The 25,981-nt window shown below is 36.3% G+C and overlaps 1 protein-coding gene across 1 annotated transcript in view; it reads right to left on the reverse strand.

Moving 5' to 3' along the window:
- Positions 1 to 841: 841 nt before the first annotated feature.
- ror1 (receptor tyrosine kinase-like orphan receptor 1) overlaps positions 842 to 25,981 on the reverse strand; it is a 107,339-nt gene continuing 82,199 nt past the window's right edge. Inside the window, exons 4-9 of the mRNA XM_042758369.1 lie at positions 25,724 to 25,760; positions 9,395 to 9,522; positions 8,437 to 8,754; positions 8,109 to 8,354; positions 7,083 to 7,291; positions 842 to 5,294 (exon numbers count right to left, since the gene is read on the reverse strand). Of these exons, the coding sequence (XP_042614303.1) occupies positions 3,861 to 5,294; positions 7,083 to 7,291; positions 8,109 to 8,354; positions 8,437 to 8,754; positions 9,395 to 9,522; positions 25,724 to 25,760 (2,372 nt within the window). The 3' untranslated portion in view covers positions 842 to 3,860. The remainder of the gene's footprint in view (positions 5,295 to 7,082; positions 7,292 to 8,108; positions 8,355 to 8,436; positions 8,755 to 9,394; positions 9,523 to 25,723; positions 25,761 to 25,981) is intronic.

Raw genomic sequence — 25,981 nt, forward strand, 5'->3', positions numbered from 1 at the left:
CTTCTTAATCATAAGCCTTTAGAATAATATATAGCATATTGTTATAATTTTCTTTCATAAATGGCACTTTGGTGTGGATTTATACCTTCACATTGCGTTCCAGAGCCAGAGACTGGATGGCCATTCCTGAGCCTATTCCAGATAAGAAACCGGAGAGCAGAACTGATCAAAAACATTCCAAACATCAAACCCCTCTGAATGCTGAACGTTCTGTGTTCAAGGTCAGGAGTTTTTTCTCCTGGTTGAGATTGAGTCTTTATGGGAGTAATCATTAAGTCATGCGCACATCATTTCTTTTCTTTTTCCTTTGGCAAACATGCTGGACTTGTTAGTCGTTTTAAAAGATTTGTTTATCCAGTGCCAAGGAAAATTGTTTGACGTACCTTTGAAATGCGTTCAGTACTATAATGTAAAACATTCACATGCAGACATGCATGTTTACCCAGCTAAATGGGCACATTGCATAAACTTCTTGCATGTTTTTCTGCATTTTTTTATGTATATATACAGCAAGTTAAATATTATATATTATAACCTAACCAACACCCACACCCTAAACCTAACCGAACACTTTCAGCATGTTTACTATTTTAACTTTGTTTATCATTTTTTACTAATGAGGACATCCCCATAAGGAGGATTTAGAAGATTTTGTCAGGTTTAACTTACTTCTGGGCACAAATTTGTCCCCAAAAGACGGTTCACACACACACACACACACACACACACACACACACACACACACACACACACACACACACCACGTGCAGAACAATAGATTTCAATAAAAACATATTTATAAGCCTTTTTAACTAGTGAGGACCAGTAAAATGTCTTCACTAGTGGGTTTTATAATGTCAACACACTGTATGTTCAGTCGTACAATAATAAGACTGCAATATTGATGTAAAATAGTGTGACAAATCATATAAAAATAAACCATTGATCAGATTTTTTATGCATAACGGCTGTTCATGAAATGTCATGAGACTGTCCAAAAGGCATTTCATAGGTCACAAGCAATCATGTCTTCACAAACACTGTACCCAGCATAAAAGATAAATTCTTGATTGTCTTCAACACAAGGGTGTCGCTGAAATAAACAGTTGCATAGCAACAAACCACAATGTGAATGACCATGACATACAGCTGCTTACTAAAGTGATTTGTTTAATCTCTGTTTCTGTGAAAGTTTAAGAGATTAAACAAGATACACATTCAGAGAGAGAGAGAGAAAATAAAGTTAACAAACATCAAATGAGAGCTAAAAATTGCAGGCACATAGAGTATTAACATGAGACAAATATAAAGAACTTCATTCAATCAGAGTCGCAGAGTGACACTGACCTCTTGAGGAATTTTTAGACAATACATTCTATAGGTAGTGAGGAGTCCTGCATCAGTTATACTGTAGGGCAGATTTCACATATGCTTTGCCAAACAGTGATGTGAAAATTTGACGACTCGTTTAGACAAATAAAATGTTATCCAGTTTAAAATATTTATATATGCTCTGGGTTAAGGCACATATAGAATATACATAGAAATCATGTGAAATCATGTGAATGATTTCTGGTTGCCTGAATTTCGGCTATATTGTTCAATGACAAATATAATTATGTAAACAATCTGGGCTATGTCTGAAAGATGAAAAAATGCTGCATATGGAGGTTGGAAGGCAAAAAGGCACATCTGAATCCAATGATTGTGTCACATCTTATCAACTGAGATTTCTTCATCTGCTAATGATATCCCAGTATATGTGTGTGATTCCATGACAGTTGAACTGAAAGGAAAAAAATGACACCTGAAAGGCAGCAGTCAGTTTGTGTATAAATGTAGGTTTCTGCCCAGTATTGTGAGCTTTTTATGTAAAGTGATAGTTCACCCAAAAATAAAAATTTGTCAAAATTTACTCATTCTCACGTTGTTTCAAACCTAGATTAGTTTTTTTTCTTCTGCTGAACACAAAATAAGTAAATGATGACAAAATATTATTTTATTTTATTCATATTTTTTGGGTGAACTATCACTTTAATTCCTAGCAAGATGGTATAAATTCAATATTTGCTTGGTTAACACCAAAGTTCTCACTATTTTGTTGTAGATCATTAGACCGTTATGCCACTTCAGAAGCCTGCTGAAATCAGTTTCAGGATGTACCTTAGAAACGCAAATGTTGCCTGAGAAGTCACTGGCTTATTGGCTTACAGCAAACGCAGCCCCGGCATGTCTCATGTGTTGCAATGACTTGAATGCCACCACAGTAACAGAAGAATGTCACAGAACACATTCTCTCCCACATGTACAAATGTCTAAATTTATAATAAGATGCAGGATCATATGGTGGCTATAATTAAAGCAACCCTTTTTGGTAACACTTTCTATGAAGCCCAAATTTATAATTCATAATAAAGGTATTCTTCAGGCATCATAATTAATGAATAATGCATAATAATACGTTGTTTCAATTCATAAATAATCATAAGAACACTTTTCATGTATTATAATACCTACTTATTTGTGGTTATAGCTTTTAAGAGTATGATGAGTTATAACACACAATGAACACGTTGCATTCACTTAAGTTACAATGAATCATATTTCCCATAGTTATAATGTATTATAAGTCTCATATCTTGCCATTGTTTAAGATCTGCACAATAACCTAGTACATCTTATTAGTGTTTTTACCTTAAAATGACAAATGCAAAGTCTTCATGAAAACATCCAAAAGGCTTTATGATGTGGTCTTATTATTTATAAGTGATCTTTGTCTGCTTCAAGTTAACTAAAGTAGTTCACTTTACTTAAAGCAGACAAAGATCACTTATAAATACTACTACTACTACTACTACTACAGCCATAAAATCAGATATCAGATCAGATGAATGTGTACACATTTGTTTTGAACTATTTTTATTGTAATATCAGTATGGTTATTTTGATGGTACTCTTTAGACAACTGTTGATAAATAACTTTGCAACTGAGATTAAACTAGCTCACAGTAAAATTAACATTAACCTCACAGGAAAAACACTCAACCATTCCTAACCACTCACAAGATGTAGAAAGATAATGTGCAGAACTTAAATAAACAATACCAAGAAATGAGATAAGCCATTATAAATTAAGTGGATTTAAAATGGCATTCAGTGTGTGTTATAAATAATCATACTCTTAAAAGTTATAACCACAAATGTGTAAGTATTATTATTTTTATGTTTATTTATGAGATGATACAGCATATTATAATTTTATTTTATTTTTTTAATAATGCATTATGCATTAATTATAATGCCTTAAGAATACCTTTATAATGTATTATAAACACAGGTTACAAAGAAAGTCTTACCACTTTTTGTTTCATGTTAAGGCATCAGTGATATATTTTTGCAAAACTATTCCCTTCATTTGGGAACGTCGGCTACAGGGTTGGATTTCAATGCAATATTAATGCAATTAAACAGATTCAATAAGTCCAAAATACAACGACGGGACAGAGACCAAGACATTCTGAAGCCTTCCAGGAAATCGTCAATGAGTGAAAAAGAAGGCAAAACTGGTGATAAACCCACAGCTCTGACGAAAATAACTGAGAAAGAGCATGATTTCAAAGTTCTGGTTGAAAAAAAGCACATTTTAAGGCCACGTTTAGTCATACTAAGTTGAAAAAGTGGCATGAACTTCACAGAGCATTTGTGAATATACAAGTTTCCTTTAAAACACATTTATAAAACAGCATTACAATATAAACTTTCGCATTTTGTTCAGGCTATTTCATATTTACAAGGAAGAAAAAAAAAAACATTAAAATATCAATAATTCAATAAATCAATATACAGGACAACACATGTATTCACAAATCGGCAGTAATGAAGGATTCACTGTACATCAGTCTGTTAGTGTCAGCCAGCAGTGCTGCTTGACTTGGGTCTATTTGCATAGACTTCTGTGTCATATGTCCAAAAACTGCCATTGTGCCACCTGGCACTGCTGTCATGGGTGTCAGAGTGACACAATGAGAAAGCAAAGGTGTATTGGCATCATGATTGGAGCCTGTGGAGGGGACGCTGGTCACGTGACCCGTGCTGGTTGAGCCGCTGGCGCTGCTGGGTGACCGGCTCTTCGGCGGAGGGCAGTGCTGCACCACCTGTGGAGGGCCCTGAGTTGGAGCGAAATGGGCAGCAGGGAAGGCAGCATAGCCTGTTGGGATAGGGTATCCATTTACAGGTATAAAACGCTGGTTTTGAGGCATCTGTGCTGCCATGAAGCCTGCGATTTGTCCCGGTGGGAGGCTCTGTCCGTAGATGTATCCAGCATAGCGCGGGCTGCTGAGGTTGCTGATGGGGCTGGCGCTCAGAGAGGTAGTCTGGGTGGTGGCGTTGCCTCCGGATGGTGTGCTGGAGCTGGCATGAGAGGACAGACCCTCCCAAGCTCGTAGTCGGGTGTGGATGTCTTTGAATCTCGGCCGTCGAGCGGGACCCTCCTGCCAGCACTCGGTCATCAGCACGTACATGCGAGGGGGGCAATCCTCCGGGCAGGGCAGCAACTGCCTCTTCCGCACCATCTCCATCACTTCCTGGTTGCTGAAACCATAATAGGGCTGCAGGCCGAAGCTGAAGATCTCCCACAGAACCACACCGAACGACCAAATGTCAGAGTCTGTTGTGTACTTCCCATAAATGATGGCTTCTGGTGGCATCCAGCGAATAGGAAGAAGCGTTTTGGGCTGGACTCTGTAATAATCTGAGGTGTAGATTTCTCTTGACAAGCCAAGATCGGAGATCTTGATGTGAAGTTGCTCACCAACCAGGATGTTTCTTGCTGCAAGGTCTTTGTGGACGTAAAAATGGCTTGCGAGGTACTCCATCCCAGCTGCGACTTGAATGGCCAGGTGAAGAAAGTCTCCATGGTCGAGGCTGGACTTGACGGTTCCGTCTTCGTCGCTACTGCAGCCCACATCTGAGTGGGGAGAGCGCATGATGAGAAACTCGTGGAGGTCCCCTTGAGCTAGGAACTCGAAGAGCATACAAACGGGCTGCTCCTGGGTCACAACACCCAGGAGACAAACCACATTGGGATGATGAAGTTCTGCCAGGACAGATGCTTCCTGCTGGAAATCGCCCCAATGTTGTGCACTTGAGACGTCCTTCAGTGTTTTTATGGCCACTAGCTGAGCTTGCTCCATGCCTGGCAGGTACAGGTGGCCTTTGTAGATTTGACCAAAGTTGCTCTCGCCCAACTCCTCCATGAAGCGAACTGCAGACAGAGGAAGCTCTTTGGCTTTGCTCTACAGAAGAGAAGGAAATAGAAAGGTAAGGCTGGGGTGGCAAATTTGTTATTGGAAATATGAGCCAAAAATGTAGTAAAGGATTTGTGGTCAAGTAACATTATGCAAAACAAATGACACTGTGCTATGGCTGATAATGTTAGACCTTATTATGTCACTGTTTACATTCCTACGCATTCGCACAAATGAAATTGCACTATCGATTGATGCTCTGATGTAATCTCATTGGTCTACAGCAATTACAATAAATTATTATTATTATTATAATTTGAATATATATATATATATATATATATATATATATATATATATATATATATATATATATATATATATATATATATATATAATTAATCACGATTAATCGTGAATAATCGCATCCAAAATAAAAGTTTGTTTACATAATATATGTGTGTACTGTGTATATATAAATAGACACACACAGATGTATATATTTAAGAAATATTTGTAACATATATTTATATAAATATGAATATATATAAACATGTAAATATTTCTTAAATATATACATGTATGTGTTTATATATTTATATATACATATAAATATGCATAGTACTCACACATATATTATTTAAACACAAACTATTATTTTGGATGCGATTAATCGCGATTATTCGATTTGACAGCACTAATATATACAAGAAGCTGTTGTCAAAAAGCTTTGTTTTTAATCTTATGCTCTGTTGCTGAAAATTAAGACATGCTACAGCCTCAACCACTGACCACAGAAATGCATAAAACCTCTGTTTACTTTTAAAATATTCTCACTGTCGTGTACATTTATGTACTTCGCAGAAGCTGTCTTACCACTTACATGACAGTCACTGTGACTCAATGTTGTTTTATCCCCTATAAGAGTGATAGAGATGTAAGTAATATGCATAATGTTGTGTGACTGGTATGGACAAGACTCTGGCTCATGAAACAGGAAATAAAAAGTTTGACAAAAGGTCACAGCTACATTCAACAGAAAAATGAACAGCGTTAAATGAATGATAGGAGTCTCTTTCTTTGAAAGAAACAGATGTTTTGTGTTAGCGGCAACCCATCCTGAGGCTAAAGATGTCTCATCCCTGTTTTGAGTGAATGGTGACCTTTGAATGACCTAAGGCTGAACTTTGGCCTGCAGCTGAGACTGTAGTTAAGAGGTCTCAATGTGTTACAGATACAAACAGCACTTCAGAGAGTCAAAAGGTCTGATTAATACTGGAGCTAAATGAAACTACCATCATCTCATCGAAATATTTGTTTGTAAAATGTCTCTCTATCCAGCAACCAAGAAGACAAAGCAAGGAAAAACCATTTTCAAGCGAAAATCTCATTTAGAATCTGCTTTGAATGATCCAAATGGAATGATAACAATATGATTATATTAAGATTCCTCTTCAGGCTTGGAAGAGATTGCCTCCATATGCTCATCCATCCTGTCATTTTGCCTCCTGTTTGTGCAGTGCCCTTAACCCAGGAATATACACTAATTCAAACATTATGAGAATACCCCACAACTCCAATGGGCAAAAAGTATAAGAATAAAAATCTAAATGGAGACACCTGTTGATAGAGTTGTTTATTTGCACACATGATCTGTTGTTTTAGCACCAAATTCACTATCAGAACTGACTTAATCATTTATTTCAGCGCATTTAGCAACTGAATTTTGGGTAGTAAGTGAATAAAATGCAAGTTTTTGTGCTGAAATCCACTGATACACTGTGGTGTAGATGCACTTTCATAGTTGGTTATGATCTGTTAGTAGCAACATCTCACCTTTGGTTTGTATGCCGTGAGCATGGACATCTCCACGTTCTGACCACGTACTGGTTTGGGCTGGCGTGGGGCTGGTGGACGTGAGGCTTTCTGGTTGTTTCGACACACACAGATGAAGAAAAACAGCAGGGCGATGGCTAGCGGTATAGCAACGCTTGGTACCAGGATGTACAGGATCCCCATACTGCTGCTGCCATGCTTGGGCAAATCTGAGGACAATCAATAGACAAATATATATACTAAAACCATATGATAATTCTGTTATAACAACAATTTGCAGTCAAGCTAAGCCAGTGCTCATTAAAAATATGTGTTTTGGAGTAAAATCTTTCACAGGTTACCCAAGTTTGGCTTTGTTCAGAATTAAATACTAGCATACTGCATACTGAAAAAAGTACTGTACATTGCATACTAATTTTTAAAAGAGCATGTAAAACGATGATGAATGATTTCAAAAATATTTGGCATTTTTCACCAAATTTTGTGTACAAATATTTAAACTTTTTGCAGTCAAATGAAATAATCAACCAAAAAAAAAAAAGTTAAACGTAAAATCAAAGCTCACATTACTTTAAATTATATTTATTGTTCTCATCACACTTGAAATGGGAGGTGCATTACTTTGCTGTTATTGTTACCATAAAAAATGTTTTTAGTAGTTAAAATTAAGCTGAAATAAAATGTATATTATTAGAAAACGTAAAAACTTAACATTTACAAAATTAAAAATGTTGGCTTTGTAACTAACTGTAATAAAAGTTTAAATTAAAGCTATATTAAATACAGTATAAAAATGAAATCAAATCCAAAATCTTTAATAAGTACTATAATAGTCTAGGCATATAAATAATACTAACGGTGCATTTCATTGTGGGATACAGCATTTCGTAAATTCAGTAGATCTTACCGGTATTCTGTGCATAAAGAAAACTCACATAGCATGCATACTGTATATTTTGAAAATAGTATGAGTGTAGTATGCTATTCTGAACATAATCAGATGTCAATATTAGTAGTGCATCTCACCACATGGAGGAATGTCGCAGAGCTCCATGCGCACACTCTCATCTAGGGTGAAGCACCAGGGAGCGTCATGCTTGTTGCCGGGGTTGCGACAGTAGGAATGTCCCCCGTTGAGCTCTGGGTAACGCATGGCCAGGAAGATGTGGCTGTGGGGATACTGCGAGTTCCACGGCTGACACTGACGACCAGATTTAGTCACGCTGACTGTCCCGCGGTAGTCTGAACCACTGTTGTTATAACATTTGTGGCCTAAAATGGAAGAGAAGAAGAGAACTGATTTAGTTTTTCAATAAAATATATATTTTAAAAAATAATTACACAAAATACTTGCTTTTATTTATGGTCTCTGCTATTGGGATGCCTATTCTCATGCAGTTGGCAGCCTCGGGACTGTCCGAAGCGGCCAGGTCTTCACAGTTGGGCAGTTTGAGGCGCTTGAGGATGAGGGGGTTGGAACGAGCGATGATGTACTCTGTCTTACACAGGTCATTCTCCAGAATCTCACACTCGTCCTTGCACAAGTCGCGTGGTTTGTCCATGCCAGAGCTGCGGTCACATGTGGGGAAGGCAAAGTGGCACAAGGATGGGATCGCGAACTGGGAGCAGCGATCTGACAGGTGATTGGAGGTGCCAATCATGGTGAACGCCGCTGGAAAAAAACAGAAACAAGCCTTTACACAGGGGATTCCTGCAGATTTGAATGCAAGAATAAGCCATTGTGGATTCCATCAAGCTACGTAACAATTTAGTTGTATTCGAGGGAAATTATATCTTACACACAAACAACAAAGAGACAAAGTTCTGGTGAATTGTTGTGGTTTTGCAAGAAGCTGTGTGATTTAAAAACAAACCGACTGCTCACTCTTGAGAGAAGAAACCACAGTGAATGCCTGTGTGATCAAAAATGGCTACAATTGTAAACTTTGTCACAGAAAACAAAAAACTCTTTAAATTTAAAACTGAAGCCAGGCTCTCAGATTGCATAACTATTCCCTCGAAAAAAGAAAGGTGGGCAGTACTATAGTAAAGATATCAGATATTAGATTGTAATACCATGGCAGATATATAAGATTGTCCCGAATAATTACTATATTCACATAGCTCAAAGAATACCATGATAAATTTCCATTTATGACCATCATAAATGTCCAAAAACACAGTCTAGCTGGCAAAAGCTGTCTTCAAACTGATTTTATCAGCTGTGTTTCGGTTGAAGTCTGTACAGTAGAGTTGTTTCCAAATGTCTTTTGTAAGGACTGAGGAGAGAATGTTTTTTTTTAAAGGGCTACCTGTGATTTGGGTCTCGATCTCGCCCTGCATCTGCAGCGAGTCCACGAAGATACTCCTGTTTCCTATGAAGCGAGCACACGCAATCCCTCTATACGGCTGGCAGAAACCTTCCTCTTCAAAATCCTCTCTAAAAACAAAACAAACATGAAATGTGCATGTTAATTATGATTAGCAGGCCTTACAAACAATATCCAGCCCAGATTCCCCCTACCCTGGCTTTTATCACAGCATTGTAGTCTCTTTTTTGGCAGAGAGAAATCATGTACTGTTGTAATTTTAACACTAACACTAGAGGGCAGTTAGCACCACTGTATCACACAAATGCACAGCTGCAACCCCACAGAACAAGCTTGGCATATTTAATCAACCTATACAATACAAATCCAACATCTGAAAAATACATTCAAATGGAATATAATACAGACCTGGATATATCATTTAAAGCATTCAACATATTGTAAATAATAAAAAAGTTGTTTTGTTCTGTGTCTGCATGTCATACCCTGTAATTTAAACCATATGAACGGGTGGTTCTCGCAAAAGCGTATGGCATCCATATATACACTATGAGAAAAAAAGCAAAGACTGAGTCACTGCTAGACTCCAGTGATTTGCAGTGCGGTAAACCAAAACAATTTGATTTTATAATATGTAAGACAAAGTGAGAGAAAAACAATGATCGGGTTATGAACAGTTCAAATAAACAGACAAAATTTGAAAAAAATCAGAATCAGTTAAAATGGTTGGGGGTGTTGATGAAAAGCGTGAAAGTGTGAAAAGTCACAGGTCAAACGTCAAAGCAGTGTCAAACTTTAATCCAGATATTAGTACTCAATCTGGACATGTTTGGAATGAAATACTATCTTATTTACTTAAGAGTCTACATTATATACTGTATACTATTCTTTAAAAATGCTCAAACTAGAAGAATAAGTATTATTCTATGGTCTTTTATATTGTTATACAAATGTTTTAAACAATAGTACATTGCATTTTTGCCACATAACTGCATGCTACAGTAGTGATTAGCTATCAACTTGGAAATAAAAGTTATTGTGCCTTTTTCAATTCAATTACGTCCATTTATTTGTGGCAGTTTTGTCTATATATACATACAACAGCGTTTAAAGTTTGGGGTGTGTAAGTTTTTAAATGTTTTTTAAAAGATGATTTTTAATATCATCAGTATGATGGAAAACGGTTGTGCTGCTTAATATTTTTGCTGAAACCTTGATGCATTTTTAAGGATTCTTTAATAAAAACCTGCATTTATTTAAAAAATATATTTTTTTCTAACAATTTAAAAGTCTTTACTGTCACTTTTGATCAATTTAATGCATCCTTGCTGAATAACAGTATTATTATTTTTTTTCGTACTGACCTCAAACTTTTGAACGGTACTGTATTTATTTAAATTATGCAATGGAATATATCAAAGTACCATGGCATTACAATCTGACACCATTCCCATACTAACGCTACAGTTCTGTTTTGTAAGGATGAAACAGTTTTGTTCAAAATTTGTCCTGTCAAGTATTATGTAAAAACAGTTAACTAAACTTGAGTGTGCTCATTCAGGCCAGCACAAGAATCCAGCACAGTGACAGACACTGGAAAAGATTCACAGCTCTCCAGCATGTGCGTCACATGAGAATGCATTGGTAACTGTGGCCACCCACAAAAAGCTTAATGACAAGGAGGAACAGTTGTTGTGGAGAATTACAACCTATTTTTGCATATTATATTTTCTTTTCCAACTTTTTCTTCCCCTTACATTCTCTCCTGCTGTCTTAGACATGCACATATACATGAACACACTCAAACAGAAGGAAGTCCAGGGCATTTCTTTACTCATCAGAGCCAACTGAAAATGAGTGATAATTAAAGGAAAAGTTTGAGCAAACTGTGTTAATTGACCTGTGACAGCGATGTAACAAGAGGAAGATCTGCACACACAAAACATGACATGCTTTTCAACATGCTCTTCAGATCAAGCACATTTTGGAATTCCTGCAGGACGCTTGAAGTCTCCTGTTAAACCTATTGAGCCGTGACAGGATGGAGCGAGGAGTCTAAAACGCTCCCCTGTGCGCTGAGTAGCACAGAAATCAACCTGAGAGAGATGCACATTAAACATTACCAAGATTGATGTTTAATCCTTTCAGGGTGTCCTGTTCTTGAGAGTGTGTAACCAAAACCATCCACCAACAATTATACAAAGGCGCCTAAACATTTGAGACCACAGATGACTCTTATTTTGTATTTTTTATTAGTTGTTAATTCATTTATTAAACATAATGTACTAAATTGTATTCACTCAATAATTTTTTAATAAAAAAAGAATTAAACACATTTTAAAGTTTCATATTATTTGGAATTTCCCTTTTGTTTTATTGACTATATCTATATAAGGCCATTTCCACCACCTAAGAAAAAGGCATGCTTTAGAAAACTCCACGTTTGTGTAAAACCTGATGCCCTAAAATTATCATCTTGGCCCAAACAAAGTTGTGATTTACAAGATAGAGCTTTGTTGAGAAGCTGAGCTCATGAAGATATCAGTGCCGCATACTAACACGGTAAGGAGAATGGATTTGTGTCATCAGTGTTACTGCACATGCCCTGGAGTCTAATAAATGTATCAAGATATTCCCATCCGGAAACAATCACCAATCTGCCTGGCCTGAAGCCTACTCCATCATTTTTAACCACTCTCCCTCCTTCTCTATCCATTAAGGAGTCAAAAACACCTCCTAAAGATGTTTCACCTCCTAAAGATGTTTTTTTCCCCCCATATGTTGCTCCGCTTAAAAATGAGTTAAGCAGTAGAAAGGCTGATCAGTATGGACAGTGAGATACTCCGTTTGGAATGCAGAAATGTGATTTTGAAATAAGCAGATCTGACTGCTGACGACTGATTTTATGAACAGATATTTCCACTTAGTACATTATAAGATCAAGAGACTCACTGTCCTACATTAAGAAAACTAATTGTAGATAAGCTCACTTGAAGGGCTCCCACGATCATGGAAAACATGTGATTTCCAGTTCTGGAAACATCATGGAAATTATTAAGATCTTAAAGTAGAGTAAAACTGGTCCACAAGTCAGCTTGATATCATCAGTCTGTCCACTGAGGGACTTTGTTACCCTAGAAAAAAAAAATGTACACTACAAAGATTGGTTACTGACATACAAATAGAAATCTGGATTAATTTTTATGCAATGATTAAAAAAAATTGAAAAAAGGACTGGAAAGATTGTAGAAAACAAAGTAATGAAAATGCACTGAACCCTGTACTTCTCTACATACCATCAAGTACATTTATAATAAAACTATTAAAATAAATTTAAAAAGGAATAATTTGCCTAAAATTCACCTCAGGTCATATAAGATGTAGATGAGTTTCTTCATAAGAACAGATTTGGAGAAATGTAGCATTACGTCATTTGCTCACAAGTGGATCTTCTGCATTGGTCTTCCGTTAGACTGAGAATTTTTAAAGTTAAAACACCTTAATCATGGATTTGTGTCTTTTAAACACGCAGCTTTGTGCTTCACAAGATAAATTGATGGACTGGAGTTGTGTGGATTGCTTGTGAATTACAGTGATGTTTGTAACAGCTGTTTGGACTCATTCTGACGGCACCCATTCACCGTAGACATGCAATGATAAATCTGTTCTGATGAAGAAACAAACTCTTCTACATCTTGAATGCTCTGAGGGGGTGAGTATATTCTCAGCAAATTTTCATTTTTGGGTGAACTATTCCTTTAAGTCAAAATCTACAGAAGTCTTGTGTATTATAATGCCGAAAATTCATGTTTAGTTGTAATAACATACTGCCCTCTATCTACTTGTATATTAGACGCACACTTTATTTTTGAAAGATTTATCTCTAAACATGAAAGGTTTTGTTTCCATGACTAAAGGATCCTTCCTAAACTCTGGTGTTAGATCACCTCTCTTTAATATTTTATGGGGCCAACAGTGATGCATGTTCTTATTTTCTGTTCTCATTCAAATTCATGTCATATTTTATGTGCTCATGCACCTCTGGAGTTTATAACACTCAATATTTTCATCTCAAATACTTTGTGTACCATGATAGCAATGATGGTGTTTGAATCTCACTTCTCGGTGACTGTGAGCATGCACTATGAATGTTCATATCCATATTATCCGTGCTGTTTTGATGAAACACTTTCCAAAACATCTTAACTTTGTTGTTACTATAAGTATGAGGGCATTCCAGAGTAGAGTTTGTAAAGAGGGCCAAACTGCCTGAATCTGTAAAATAGACTGTTTCATTGGCTATGTATCTACACACAAAATCTTTAAGGCTTTTGAGACTGTTCTGTATGCCAGATGTAAGACACATAAAATTTTGTATAATGAGGACTAGACTTAAGACCTTGAGAAGGATTTTTGAAAAAGAGAAGATACAATTCACAGTCAGGTTTACTCCGGAGTTAAAATTTGACCTGGGTCAATAGCAGTATATGTAACAATTGGTGGGGGGTGTATGGGTAACAGTGGACAGGTCTGTCCCTGATACAGGGGGGTCTGTGGTCCGTGACTGCACCTCAAGAGGAAGGGAAAGACAGCCACTGAGGGACTCTCATTAGAAGCCATGAAGAAAAAGAGGAAAGAGTCCTCAGGTTACACTACCACAATAGCAGCCTCTATTACAGAAGCAAAGGACACAGCCCTGTGACTCCTGAGCTCTCCCAGAAAGAGAGAAATGGGGCATGCATACTATAGTCAGAGAATAGACACATGATCTGAGCAGAGGTTAAACAAAATCATACTGCTTGTCTTGACAATGTATTATTGTAAAGAAACCAGTCATATGAAATTCATGTAAGTTGACAAAAATGCCTGTATAATAATAATAATAATAATAATAATAATAATAATAATAATAATAATAATAATAATAATAATAATAATAATTGTATTAATGTTAATATTTGTAGTTGAACTTAAAACTTTATAATAATATTATTGACATTATTGTTTATTTAAAAATTATTATGAAATTATCTTATTATTTAATGATTATTAATTAACAATAAGAGAAAAAGAGAAAACTACTCAAAATAATTACTTAAAAACATGTTAGTTTACAATAATATTAATATAACAATTAATTATCCTTATACAAAATATTAAAAAGAAAAAAAGGGAGGGGGGCACTGACTGCTCTTATTTTTGAATAAAACTAGTTTAAATAAAATAGTTTAAAATTTGCACTGAAGAAATAATTTAGCTGTAAATATATCTGAAGGTCCATGCCATGGATTTGTTAAATAGTATGTGCACAAATAAATGACATATTAGTTTTTTCATATCAAAATGTATCAAAATTAGCACCAAGAACCATGAAATGTCACTGATATTTTTTTGGTACTCTGACAGCTCCTCATCAATCAACATCTGACAAAAGCCTGATTAAATGTGCAACTAAATCTATGATATATATTTTAGGATCCCAAAAGATTATCCACCCCTTCTCTTCCCTCCACACTCCATCTGACCACATCACATCCCCTGAGAGCAGTGTGAGCCTCGGGATCCGATTTCTCAATTTAAAGATCCATGTCCATTGGGCAACGCCTCTCCCTGAAACAAATAATCTGGAGATCGGCTGTACGGGTGTATTATAACCCCCACAGATGATTTGCTTATACAATGTGCAGTTGAGTGATTTGCTAAACAAAAGAGAGCAGAAAGGTCAAGCTGTTAGGAGCCCATTAGGACGAGAGGTGACAACGTACACGGAGAAAAACAGTCCATGTTTGTTTGTCTATTCACCGAACCACAGTGTGCACTGATCTTTCAATAACAGACAGAACTGACCAGCTGAGGTGTCACAAAACAAGTGATTAGGTGGAGTAAACAAAGAGTGAACTGTGCCAACTGATAGAGCTGTTTATTTGCACATGCTGGTCTGTGTTGCGTCAGCATCTGAAACACTATAGGAATCATGCTAACAAGGTAACGGCGCAAACACACCCACAAAATTAATAAACAGTTTGCATGCCATAGTTCTCCATCTTGTAAAGGTTCTGAGAACTTTGCTGTGATGAGTATAGCAGGATACCACAATATTTATCAAAATTAATGTTGTTCTCCTTCCTGTAATGAATTACTTCTGTCATGATCAATATAAAAATGGCAAACAAGCATCTCTCATAAATAAAATTATTTTTACAACATTATTTGCACGGGTGATAACAGCTCAACTATTCATTTACAAAAAATAAATAAATAAATAAATAAATGTAAATATTAAATTACAGACTTTAATTAAAGGAATAGTTTACCCCAAAATAAAACTTATCTGAAAATTTACTTACCCATAAGCCATCCCAGATGAGTGTTGTTTCTTCATCAGAACAGATTTGCAGAAATTTAGCATTAGAAATGTATCCATTGGTGAGCAGCACTTGCTCACCAATGGATCATCTGCAGTGAATGGGTGCCATCAGAATGAGAGTTCATACAGCTGATAAAAACATCACAATAATCCACAAGACTCTTGTTTATCAATTAACGACTTGTGAACTGAAAAGCTGCTGTCTGCAAAAAATCCATCATTACGGCATTTTAACATTAAACTGTCACTTCTGGCCAAAATATCAGTCCATAATCTATAATAACCAGTGAAAAACTATTTTCACTGTTGTCCTCTCACATCAAAACCCACCAACATACTTGCCCACAACTGTTTTGGACTGTTTTTGCTTGTAAACAGTGCTTGATCTGTGCATATTTCTCTCCTGATTCAGACAAGACGTCTTTGTTATTGGAGAAAGCAATAGGATATAGGGGACTTAAATTTTAGCTGGAAGCAATGGTTTGAAGTTCAAAAGTTCTAATGATGATTTGTTTATCAAGCAAAACATGCTGATTTTTGCATCACAAGACATCAGCTGATGGACTGGAGTCATGCTTTTATCAGCAGTTTGGACTCTCATTCTGATGGCACCCATTCACTGCAGAGGATCCATTTGGTGAGCAAGTGTTGTAATGCTAAATTTCTCCAGATCTGTTCCGGTAATGAAGCAAACACATCTACATCTTAGATGGCCTGAGGTTGAGTAAATTTTCAGCAAATGTAAATTTTTGGGTGAACTATTCCTTTAAATTACATTAAGTTGTGGTACTATTTAAGTGCTAAAATGGTTAATCTGTGGTGCTCAGTGAATAAGACAGGGTTTTTTGATGAATACTAGGTGGCACAACTCTGATTTCACACTCATTTTGTGCATGTGTGTGTTTAAATAGATGTGGGTGATTTTGTATCTGCTTGTGTGAAAGTGATAAACCTGAATCCTGACACCACTGTTATTTACTTCATATGTTACTGCGCGTTATATGAATCTACATTCGTTTGCCAAAAAAGCACCTGAAGTTCATGCTGTAATCAGTGTTGGCTGAAAGAATTGGCACAGCACCACTAAACTGACAACATGACTCATATAATCACTAAGCAGAGTAAAGAACAACCTTTATCCAAGAAAGCTTCTCCACTATGTTTTGATATGTGCTTGCGATTTGTCACACCTTATGATATACAAAGCCAAAGTGTAAAGATCATAATGCAAACACGGCTGTTTAAATGGCAAGAACATGCATGCTTAACACAGCCACTGTGTAATCACAGAGAGTGAGGAACCTTGGGTAATTATGTATTACTCACGGCTTACATCCAGGTGTAGGAAAACAAAGGGACTCCATGTAAGCCGGGGAATATCAATAAATAGGCTCACTGTACACAACTGTCTCTGCTTTCCTTAAGCATGACCTATTTATCTCTGTCCATATCAACAGAACAAATCATTATACATTATTTATATCATTAAACTATCTTCACTAAGACATTATTTCATAACTTTAGCATATCCAAAGCTGTAAAACGCATTAAAACAGAAAGGAACTTGCGCTGCAGGTAAGGGGTTATCCATTTGAGAGGGGCCCTGGGAATAAAGTTCATGTTCTCCCAATAAAAGCAAATTTACTGGCCCCATGTCCCTCTAAAAGTAATGGGAATAAGGCATAATTCATTCCCTTAGTGAAAAGGAGAGAGAAAGAGAAAGCGTTTCTGAGCTTTCATTCATATTTACAGTTGTGTATCCAAATGTGTGTCTGCTATAGCTCAAATGGAAAAAAATCAGAAGCCTTTGGCTGCCAGACTTTGTTCGTGGAAAAACTTGAGGAGAGAGTGCAGGGCAGAGAGTTGATAGAACAAGGAAAGTCAGAAGACTGTGAGAGAGAGAGATAGAAAGAGAGCGAGAGAGAGAGAGCAAGAGAGAGAGAGAGAGAGAGAGAGAGAGAGAGAGAGTGATACTGGGGATACTCTGAATATATAATATAAAGTATAAACTACCATAAAGTACTATTTCAAAAGTTATACACTATAAAAGTGTCTTTTACATGATAGGATGAATGATATTTAGAAGGTTAAGAAAATGACATCATAAATAGAGGGAGACAACATGAAAAACCTATATTTGTATTATTTGATTATAAGCATTTTTTTTTTTTAATTTTGAGAGGTCTTAAAATGATTATAATTATGACACACACACATAGTTATATTTATATTTCATAAATAAAAATGTATACCACATTATACTTTTGTAAGTTGTGAGAATGTATATAATTGTTAAGAACCAACCTTCATGTATCAAACTGAAATGAAAATATTTTTGTCTGTGATGACCTAATATCAGCTGGTATATATTAATGGACCAATAAAATAAAGATAAACAGGATGTCTATGACAGGGTGGTGTGGTCTGCTGATGTAATTGAGTGAGGGTAATACGGCATCATATGGGGTGCTGGGGAGGTATGCTGACCTGCACTGCTTGCCCCGAGACTGGAAAAGAAGTTTTGACGAAAGGTCAGGCTCAAGTTTCAGACTGCACCTCCACCACAGAGCATACCAGGTCAAAGGTCATATACCAAGAGACTCATATTAGAGCTCCAATCTTCAGTCAATCAACACTTAGTTAAAAGAACTCCATAACAAGCTAGAGATTTAAATCTCTGGATCTGCTCACATGGTGAGCTAGTTTTCTGCAGTTATTATAACCTATTTTGAAGGTACAAAAAACAAGTGCATCTTTGGTCAAGTCAGCAGATAAATTGTACACAATATAAATGTTGAGCAAAAATGTTGTGAAAAAAAAAAACATTAACACTTACTATATTAAAGTGGCTATCATCCAAGTCATATTTTTGGACTGTCAGTGTTATTTATATAAGCCATATAAAAATATCTAAATAAAAAATTAAATGGGTGTGATATAAAGTGAAAATGGTTAGATATAAAAATCACAATTGTTTAACATAAAGTCACCATTACAAGTAATAAAGTCGCAATTATGAAAAATAAAGACATAATGCCCCCCCCCCCCACCCCCCCCCCCCCCCCCCCGCCCCAAGGTGGAAAACTGGCTTCCATAGATATATAGTGACCAGTTCTAAGGGTAATGTGTCCCATTAGATAAAAAATGTCTGTGAGGAAAAGAAAAAAAAAGGAACTTGCAATAAATCTGAGCTGCTTTTACAAGTCCTGTAACTCAATGTGCCAACTCAAACCCTATACAAACAGCTGCTACTTACTATCATAACTTTCCAATTAAATTATCGTCCATAACAACACACCACGGTGACATGGTTCTGAATGTCCAAATATCTCTTCAAAAGCTTTAAGAAAGCTTCTGGGATATCTCAAGCTCCCGTACCCCGATCACCCAGCCTTGAGCGAACAATGGTCTGGACTTTGTTAAGAACAGTACGATCCATCATTCAGCAGGCCAGTTAAAACAGCAAGGAAAACAGCAAGGAACAGCAAGGAAAACAGTGACAGTAGTATTCATCTTTTCAAACAGGAAAAGGGGGATGTTATCAACAACCTTGAAGAAATGTGGGGCCGTATATGGTTAAAGCACCTACTATTAAAGAATTCTGCTGACGTTTCATCGGAACTGCATTGTGACTATTAAAGTAAAGAAATCAAGTCTATTTATAGTACATTAATATTTTGTTAAGGATAACCTTAGCAGCTCCTCCACTATGATTAATGTCCATAACTTTCAACTGAAAGCAGCTCATTATGAAAGAGGCTAGTGATGGCAGACAGACATATAGCTAAAAATGAGAATCAAAAATGTTAACTATAAGGGGTTTTCATGTTCAAGGCCTGCAAATGAAAAACTCCCAGCGTGTATTGCCACGGAGTGTGGGGAGAGAGGGCACTACAAGGCAAGGTAACAATTTCAACACATTTAATGCATTTCATGAACAGGGATACACACAACCATTAAGTATTAACAAGACCAAACAATGGAGAAAACAGAGGGCTCTATATAGACAGGCTAAGCATCTCAAAGGCAAAATAGGTGTGCAAAGTACAGTAACTAATTAAGTACAGGAAAACTGTATCACAAGACAAAAACAGAACTAAACTGTGACAAGTAATTGATTCAGCATATGCATTTCTTAAAATCAAACATATGACCTTGTCATTGCTCTGTGAGCTAAAAATAAAGCAGGCAATTGGGAGACAAAGTTGAAAATAAGAAATGAAGTCACAGTTGTGAGGTGTAAAGTCAAAATTATGAGAATGAGAATTAAAGTCACAATTACAAGAAATGTAGCGGCAACCGTGAGATACAAAGTCACAATTTAGAAATACTGCGTCAGACTTACAAGAAATAAGGTAAGATCTGATCAGAGGTGACACTAGAGTTAAAAAGTTTGAGAACTGCCTTTCTAAGAAATTCTAGAAGGGACATCTAAAACAAAGCTTATATTTGAATAAAACATAACTGAGTATGCCAGTAAATCCTGAACTATGAAAGAGCAACCAGTGATCAATCAGTTTTTTTTTTTGTGGGAGGCTTCAAGAAAGCACAGAAAGTATTGGTTGATGAGTCATTTGTCTTCCTTAAAAGTTATTTCTTGTCTATTGTCTATTTATTTTTTGTCTATTTCTTGACATTTGGGCCAGAACAACACTGACCATTGTTTCTTCTCTCAAGGTTCATGCCCATTCCTCATCTATTACCTCCTTTCCAGGTGGTCCCCATAAAAAAGGCAATGTTAAAAGTGAGGGGCAGTGAAAAGTGGTAAGAAAACATATTGCATTTATTAAAAAGTCTATGAGTAAGGTCTTCAGTGTGAGTAATCATGATGTGCAGCTGTGGTGATCATCTGAGAAGCGCTAGACACAACAGGGGACTGTATGTAGACGTTGCCCCTACCCGCTGTTTTGAGACCAGCTCACCTTATTCAAGCCCTTCCGTTTGCAAACGATAAAACAGAGTTAACCTCGCATCACTGAATCAAAGCCAAATCCGCCCTCATCAAACAAACAGCCTCCTGTGTCTTAAAGGGCTCATGGGACTCCATTATGGTCAAACTCCTAAAGGGATAGTTCACTAGAAAATGGAAAATTCTGTCATCATTCACACATGATCATGCTATTCAAGACCTGTGTGACTTTTTCTTCTTTGGAACAGGAAAGAAGATATTTTGAAATATGTTTCAAATGTTTTAATTCATTGGATGTGAGTCACTGTGGTCCAACAACCCTTAGTCGCAATTTTGAGATATGTGACCCTGGACCACAAAACCAGCCATAAGCTGAATAAATAAGCTTTCCATTAATGTATGGTTTGTTAGGACAATATTTGGCCTAGATGCAACTATTTGAAAATCTGGAATCTGAGGGTTCAAAAAAATCTAAATATTGAGAAAATCACCTTTAAAGTTTTCCAAATGAAGTCCTTAGCAATGCATATTATTAATGATAAATATTTTTTTTTTTTATTTACGGTAGGAAATTTACAAAATATCTTCATGGAACATGATCTTTACTTAATATCCTAATGATTTTTGGCATAAAAGAAAAATTGATCATTTTGACCCATACAGTGTATTGTTGGCTATGGCTACAAATATATCCGTGCTACTTATATCAGTGCTCCTGTAGCTCAAGTGGTAGAGCATTGCGTTGCGAAGCGCAAGGTTGGGGGTTCGATTCCCCAGGAACACATGATAGGTAAAAATTGATAGCCTGAATGAACTACAAATATCTTTAGAAAAAAAATACAACAAAATGCATAAATTTAATTTAATTTAATTTAATTTATGACTGTTTTTGTGGTCCAGGGTCATATATGACGTCACAATTACAGAAAAAAGCCACATATACAGTATAAGACATGAATCCACAGTTATGAGAATTAGTCACAATTGTGAGATAAGTTGCATTTATGAAAAAAGTTAAAGGGGTCATATGATGCGATTTCAAATTTTCCTTTATCTTTGGAGTGTTACAAGCTCTTGGTGAATAAAGAAGATCTGTGAAGTTGCAAAGACTAAAATCTCAAATTAAAAGAGATGTTCTTTATAAAAGTTATGACTCTTCCACGCCCTGAAACGGCTCGTTCTAACTGCTCGCCCCCACATCTCTACGTCACTATGTGGGAAGATTTGCATAACACCGCCCAGATGTTCACGCAATGAAAGAAGGCGTACCTTTTATTCTCGTTGTAGTATTGTTGTTGCTGCCTCCGCCATGTCATATAGACGCTGTGTATTTCACTGTGAAAGCGAAACTACTTTGTTTGGCCTTCCAAAAGAGGATAACCGCTTTGTCATGCCCGCAGCTGATCCGTGCTGGTCACTGAGGAAATACATCAACTTTGCACTGTGGATCGCCGAATCGGCTTTCACCGTGGACAAACAAGAGTCCAGCCCGGGGTCGTCACATGTGGTTGCCGCAAGCACAAGGTATGCTACTTCGTAGAATCCACCTCAAGCCGCCCGCCTCTGCTCACTCAAGCTGGCTGCAGCTCACTCAAGCTGGCCGCGGCTCACTCTAGGCCTTCAGCCTCTGCTCACTCAAGGTGTGCAACGCTGTTTCGTTGTGAAAGCGAAACTACTTTGTTTTTGCCTTCCAAAAGAAGACACGACTAGAAATCATGCTTATATCACATTTATAATGGGTTTTATGTTTATGTCTCGTCGCTCTGGCCGGACAAGGCATCACAATATGTTAAGAGGCGTAACATTTCCGTCTCATGCTTGAGGCATTCGGCCAATCACAATGCGCTGGATAGCTGGCCAATCACAGCACACCTCGCTTTTCAGAGTGATGAGCCTTGTAAAAATCGATGCATTTCAGAAGGTGGGGCATAGAGGTGAAACAATAATGTACAGTATGTGGAAAATAATGTGTTTTTTTTAAACCTTAAACCCCATAAACACATTTTATTACACCAAATACACAAAATAATGTTCTTTTTGGCAGCATCATAAGACCCCTTTAATGTTGTAAGATTTAAAGTTGCAATTACAAATATATATATATATATATATATATATATATATATATATATATATATGCAGTATTTATGAGATATGAAGTCACAATTATAAGAAATAAGATAAATTGCATTAATGGAAAAAATTGTGAGACAAAGTTGCAGTTACAGAAATATTAAGCTGCATTTGTGAGATATAAACTCTCAATTATGACTGAGAATAAGTCATTGTAAAATTGTAAAATATAAAGGCGCGATTACATAAAAAGTTATGCTGCAAATTCCAAGAAATAAAGTCGTATTATGCAAATATGAGAAATAAAGTCACAATTGAAAGATATAAAGTTGTAATTATGTAAAATTAAGTTACAATTACAATAAATAAAGTAGCATTTCTTAGATATGAAGTCGAAAATATGAGAAAAAAGTTAAAATTGTAAGATATAACGTAGTAATTAAAAGAAATAAAGTTGCAAATATGATAAGGTCGCAAGTGAAGGATATTTCAACAGGTTATTCAGAATATTCCAAGTTTTTCACAAACAATTTTTCAAGCACTAAACAACTACAGTTTTCAAAATTGTAAAACAGACACCTTGCTTATTTCTTGGAATGTACAAAAACAAGCTGCCATATACTGGTAGACTTTTAATCTATGAATGTCACCTCATTCTGTCCTTTTCGTGCTTCATCCCTTTTACTCTGCCTATTCATTGACCTTTTGCTCTTCAGACACCAATACCCCTCCCCACTTTCTCTCAAATTTCCTCTTTTCCCCACTACAAGGGCAGCTTAAGACCAGCTGTGGCCAGTTCAGATCTCAGTTTGTGAATTGACACCAGGCCTGCAAACACACCTCTGCTCTGGAGTTCATTAAAGGAAGAGTTTCATTAGAGTCCAAGCCACAACACATCACCAGGAACACTCTCTCCCCACACTCTTTACCAGGTACCTCTCACCAAGACAAGATTGACACTTTGATACTTCTCCGGAAAGAAAGGAAGCAAAAAAAGGAGAAAGAGCGTAAAGAAAAACAAACAGCATACTGACCCTATTCCTCTTGATGGAAGCTGACATGACGACTTTCTGTGATGATGACAGTAATGATTACCAACAGGCCAACATATGGCTCAAAGGGATCTCTGTGCACCTCAGCGCAATGACGGCAGCCAGTCCAAAACGAGCCTGTGTACGAGGCTTAGAGGCACACAGACGGGTTTGTGGACTTTAATCAATATTAATGTGATTTGGAGCACAGCCAGTCACGTCAAATGGTCAGGGGTTCAGACTTTGATTTGGATGGAGACTATCCACAAAGCTTAGAAATGAAATCTGCACCACTTTGAGATTTGCATCAGTACTGTAAATAAAAACCACGCGATTGTTTACTTCTAGCAGTTGGTCAACTTGCTACATAATATGAGAAGATACCAGTGAGGGTGAAAACTACTTACTAAATTTCCACAGCACTGCATTGAAAGAATTACTAGGATCTAAAACAAACAAACAAACAAAAAAAACATGTGCTATCATAAATCTATGCTCCCGTGCTAACTGACTACAATAGGTGTTGAAGCCTGCAGCATGGAAATATGGTAAGATTAAAAGAGAAACATGAAGGCAGTGTATTAATGTATTGTCTGTAATCTGAGTGGGTTGAAACAGAAACATGTGGTGAACCCGGTTGTACATTTTAGCACAAACAGGTGCTGGCTGATTTTAATGAAGTTAGACATACAAATACTACAGTTCCTATACAGTCTTAAACAAGACACATGCAATCATAATGAACGATATCTTCATTTGTCTTAGCTAACCTAGAACTGACCTGCTGAAGTTTCTGGAATGCAAACTTTAAAACTATAAATCAGAAATGTTCAGAATAGTCTTTAATTACCAGATATAAGAGTACTTCCTGATAAACATCTGAAATTAACTACTAGAATTGCAATGTAGATTTCTTTGCATTTTTCATTGTAAACCTCAATTCCAATATAAAACTAAAATATTTATTTGAGACAGTAAAATAAATCATAATGAAAATGCAATGCATTGATTATATAATTGAATGGTTTATAAGTTTTATAATATTTAAATGATATAACATTTAATTAAATGATTACATTATAAAATTATAAAATATATAAAACAGTAAAACTGTAATTTTGTGAAATATTGTTACAATTTAATATAATTGTTTTCTATTTTAATGTATTAAATATAAAAAATGTAATTGATTTCTGTGATGGCAAAGCTGAATTCCCAGTAGCCATTTCTTATCGCATTACCCTTCAGAAATTAATCTAATATGCTGATTTGTTCAAGAAACATTTCTTATCATTAGTGTGCTGCTTAATATATTTGTGGACGCTGTGATACAAGCTTTTCAGGATGTTTTGATAATTTGAAGTTACACAAGAACAAGTTACACAAGAACTATTTGAAATAGAAAATAGTACTTGAAATATAAAATGTCACTTTTGATTAATTCATCATTGTTGAATAAAATTATACATTTTAAACCCAGATCCCTAATCTACTTCCAGCATGGACACATTGTTCCAGAACATTCCTATACAAATGTACTGAATTGTAACACAATTTAGTAATAAATGATAATCAAATCATATTATTTACATCCCTATCCAAATACACTCTTTAAAATATGCAAAGTGTGAGGTGTGAGACTTTGCAAGCAAATATAGGTTGGAAATGTTATACTTAAATCGCAGTAAGTGAAGTCCCAGTCTAACATAGAGTACAAAATTCTACAGACAAGAACATGCATTCCTTTTCCAGCACTACAACAACACACACACACACAAAAAATGAAAACCCTCAAGCAAACAAACCCTTAAAGAACAAAACAATAATTTCCCAATCAAAAGTTTTTTCCCCTTTTGCTCTGCTATAGTTAGTGACAGATATTGGAGGTTTTTGGATGGGGTACAGCACAAAGGAAAGGAAAATGGACTTACGGTGAAGGCCTTCCAGGCAGAGGGGTGGGAGCCGGATCTGGGAGAAAGAGGGAGTAGAATTTTTTTAACAACATGCTAGGCACAAATCGCCCAACACATGCAAAGAAGCACAACACATGCAGCAAGTATGGCTCATTGGCATCATGGAATAGAGAATAACTACAGTGACCTCATCAGACCTTCAGTTTCTGTGCCATTTAGCCCATCAGAACATTTACAAGGGTCGTCATTCTAAATGGAAGGACCATTGCTTTGCAA

Source organism: Cyprinus carpio, chromosome A6, assembly GCF_018340385.1.
Source record: "Cyprinus carpio isolate SPL01 chromosome A6, ASM1834038v1, whole genome shotgun sequence".
NCBI classification, from domain to species: Eukaryota; Metazoa; Chordata; class Actinopteri; order Cypriniformes; family Cyprinidae; genus Cyprinus; species Cyprinus carpio.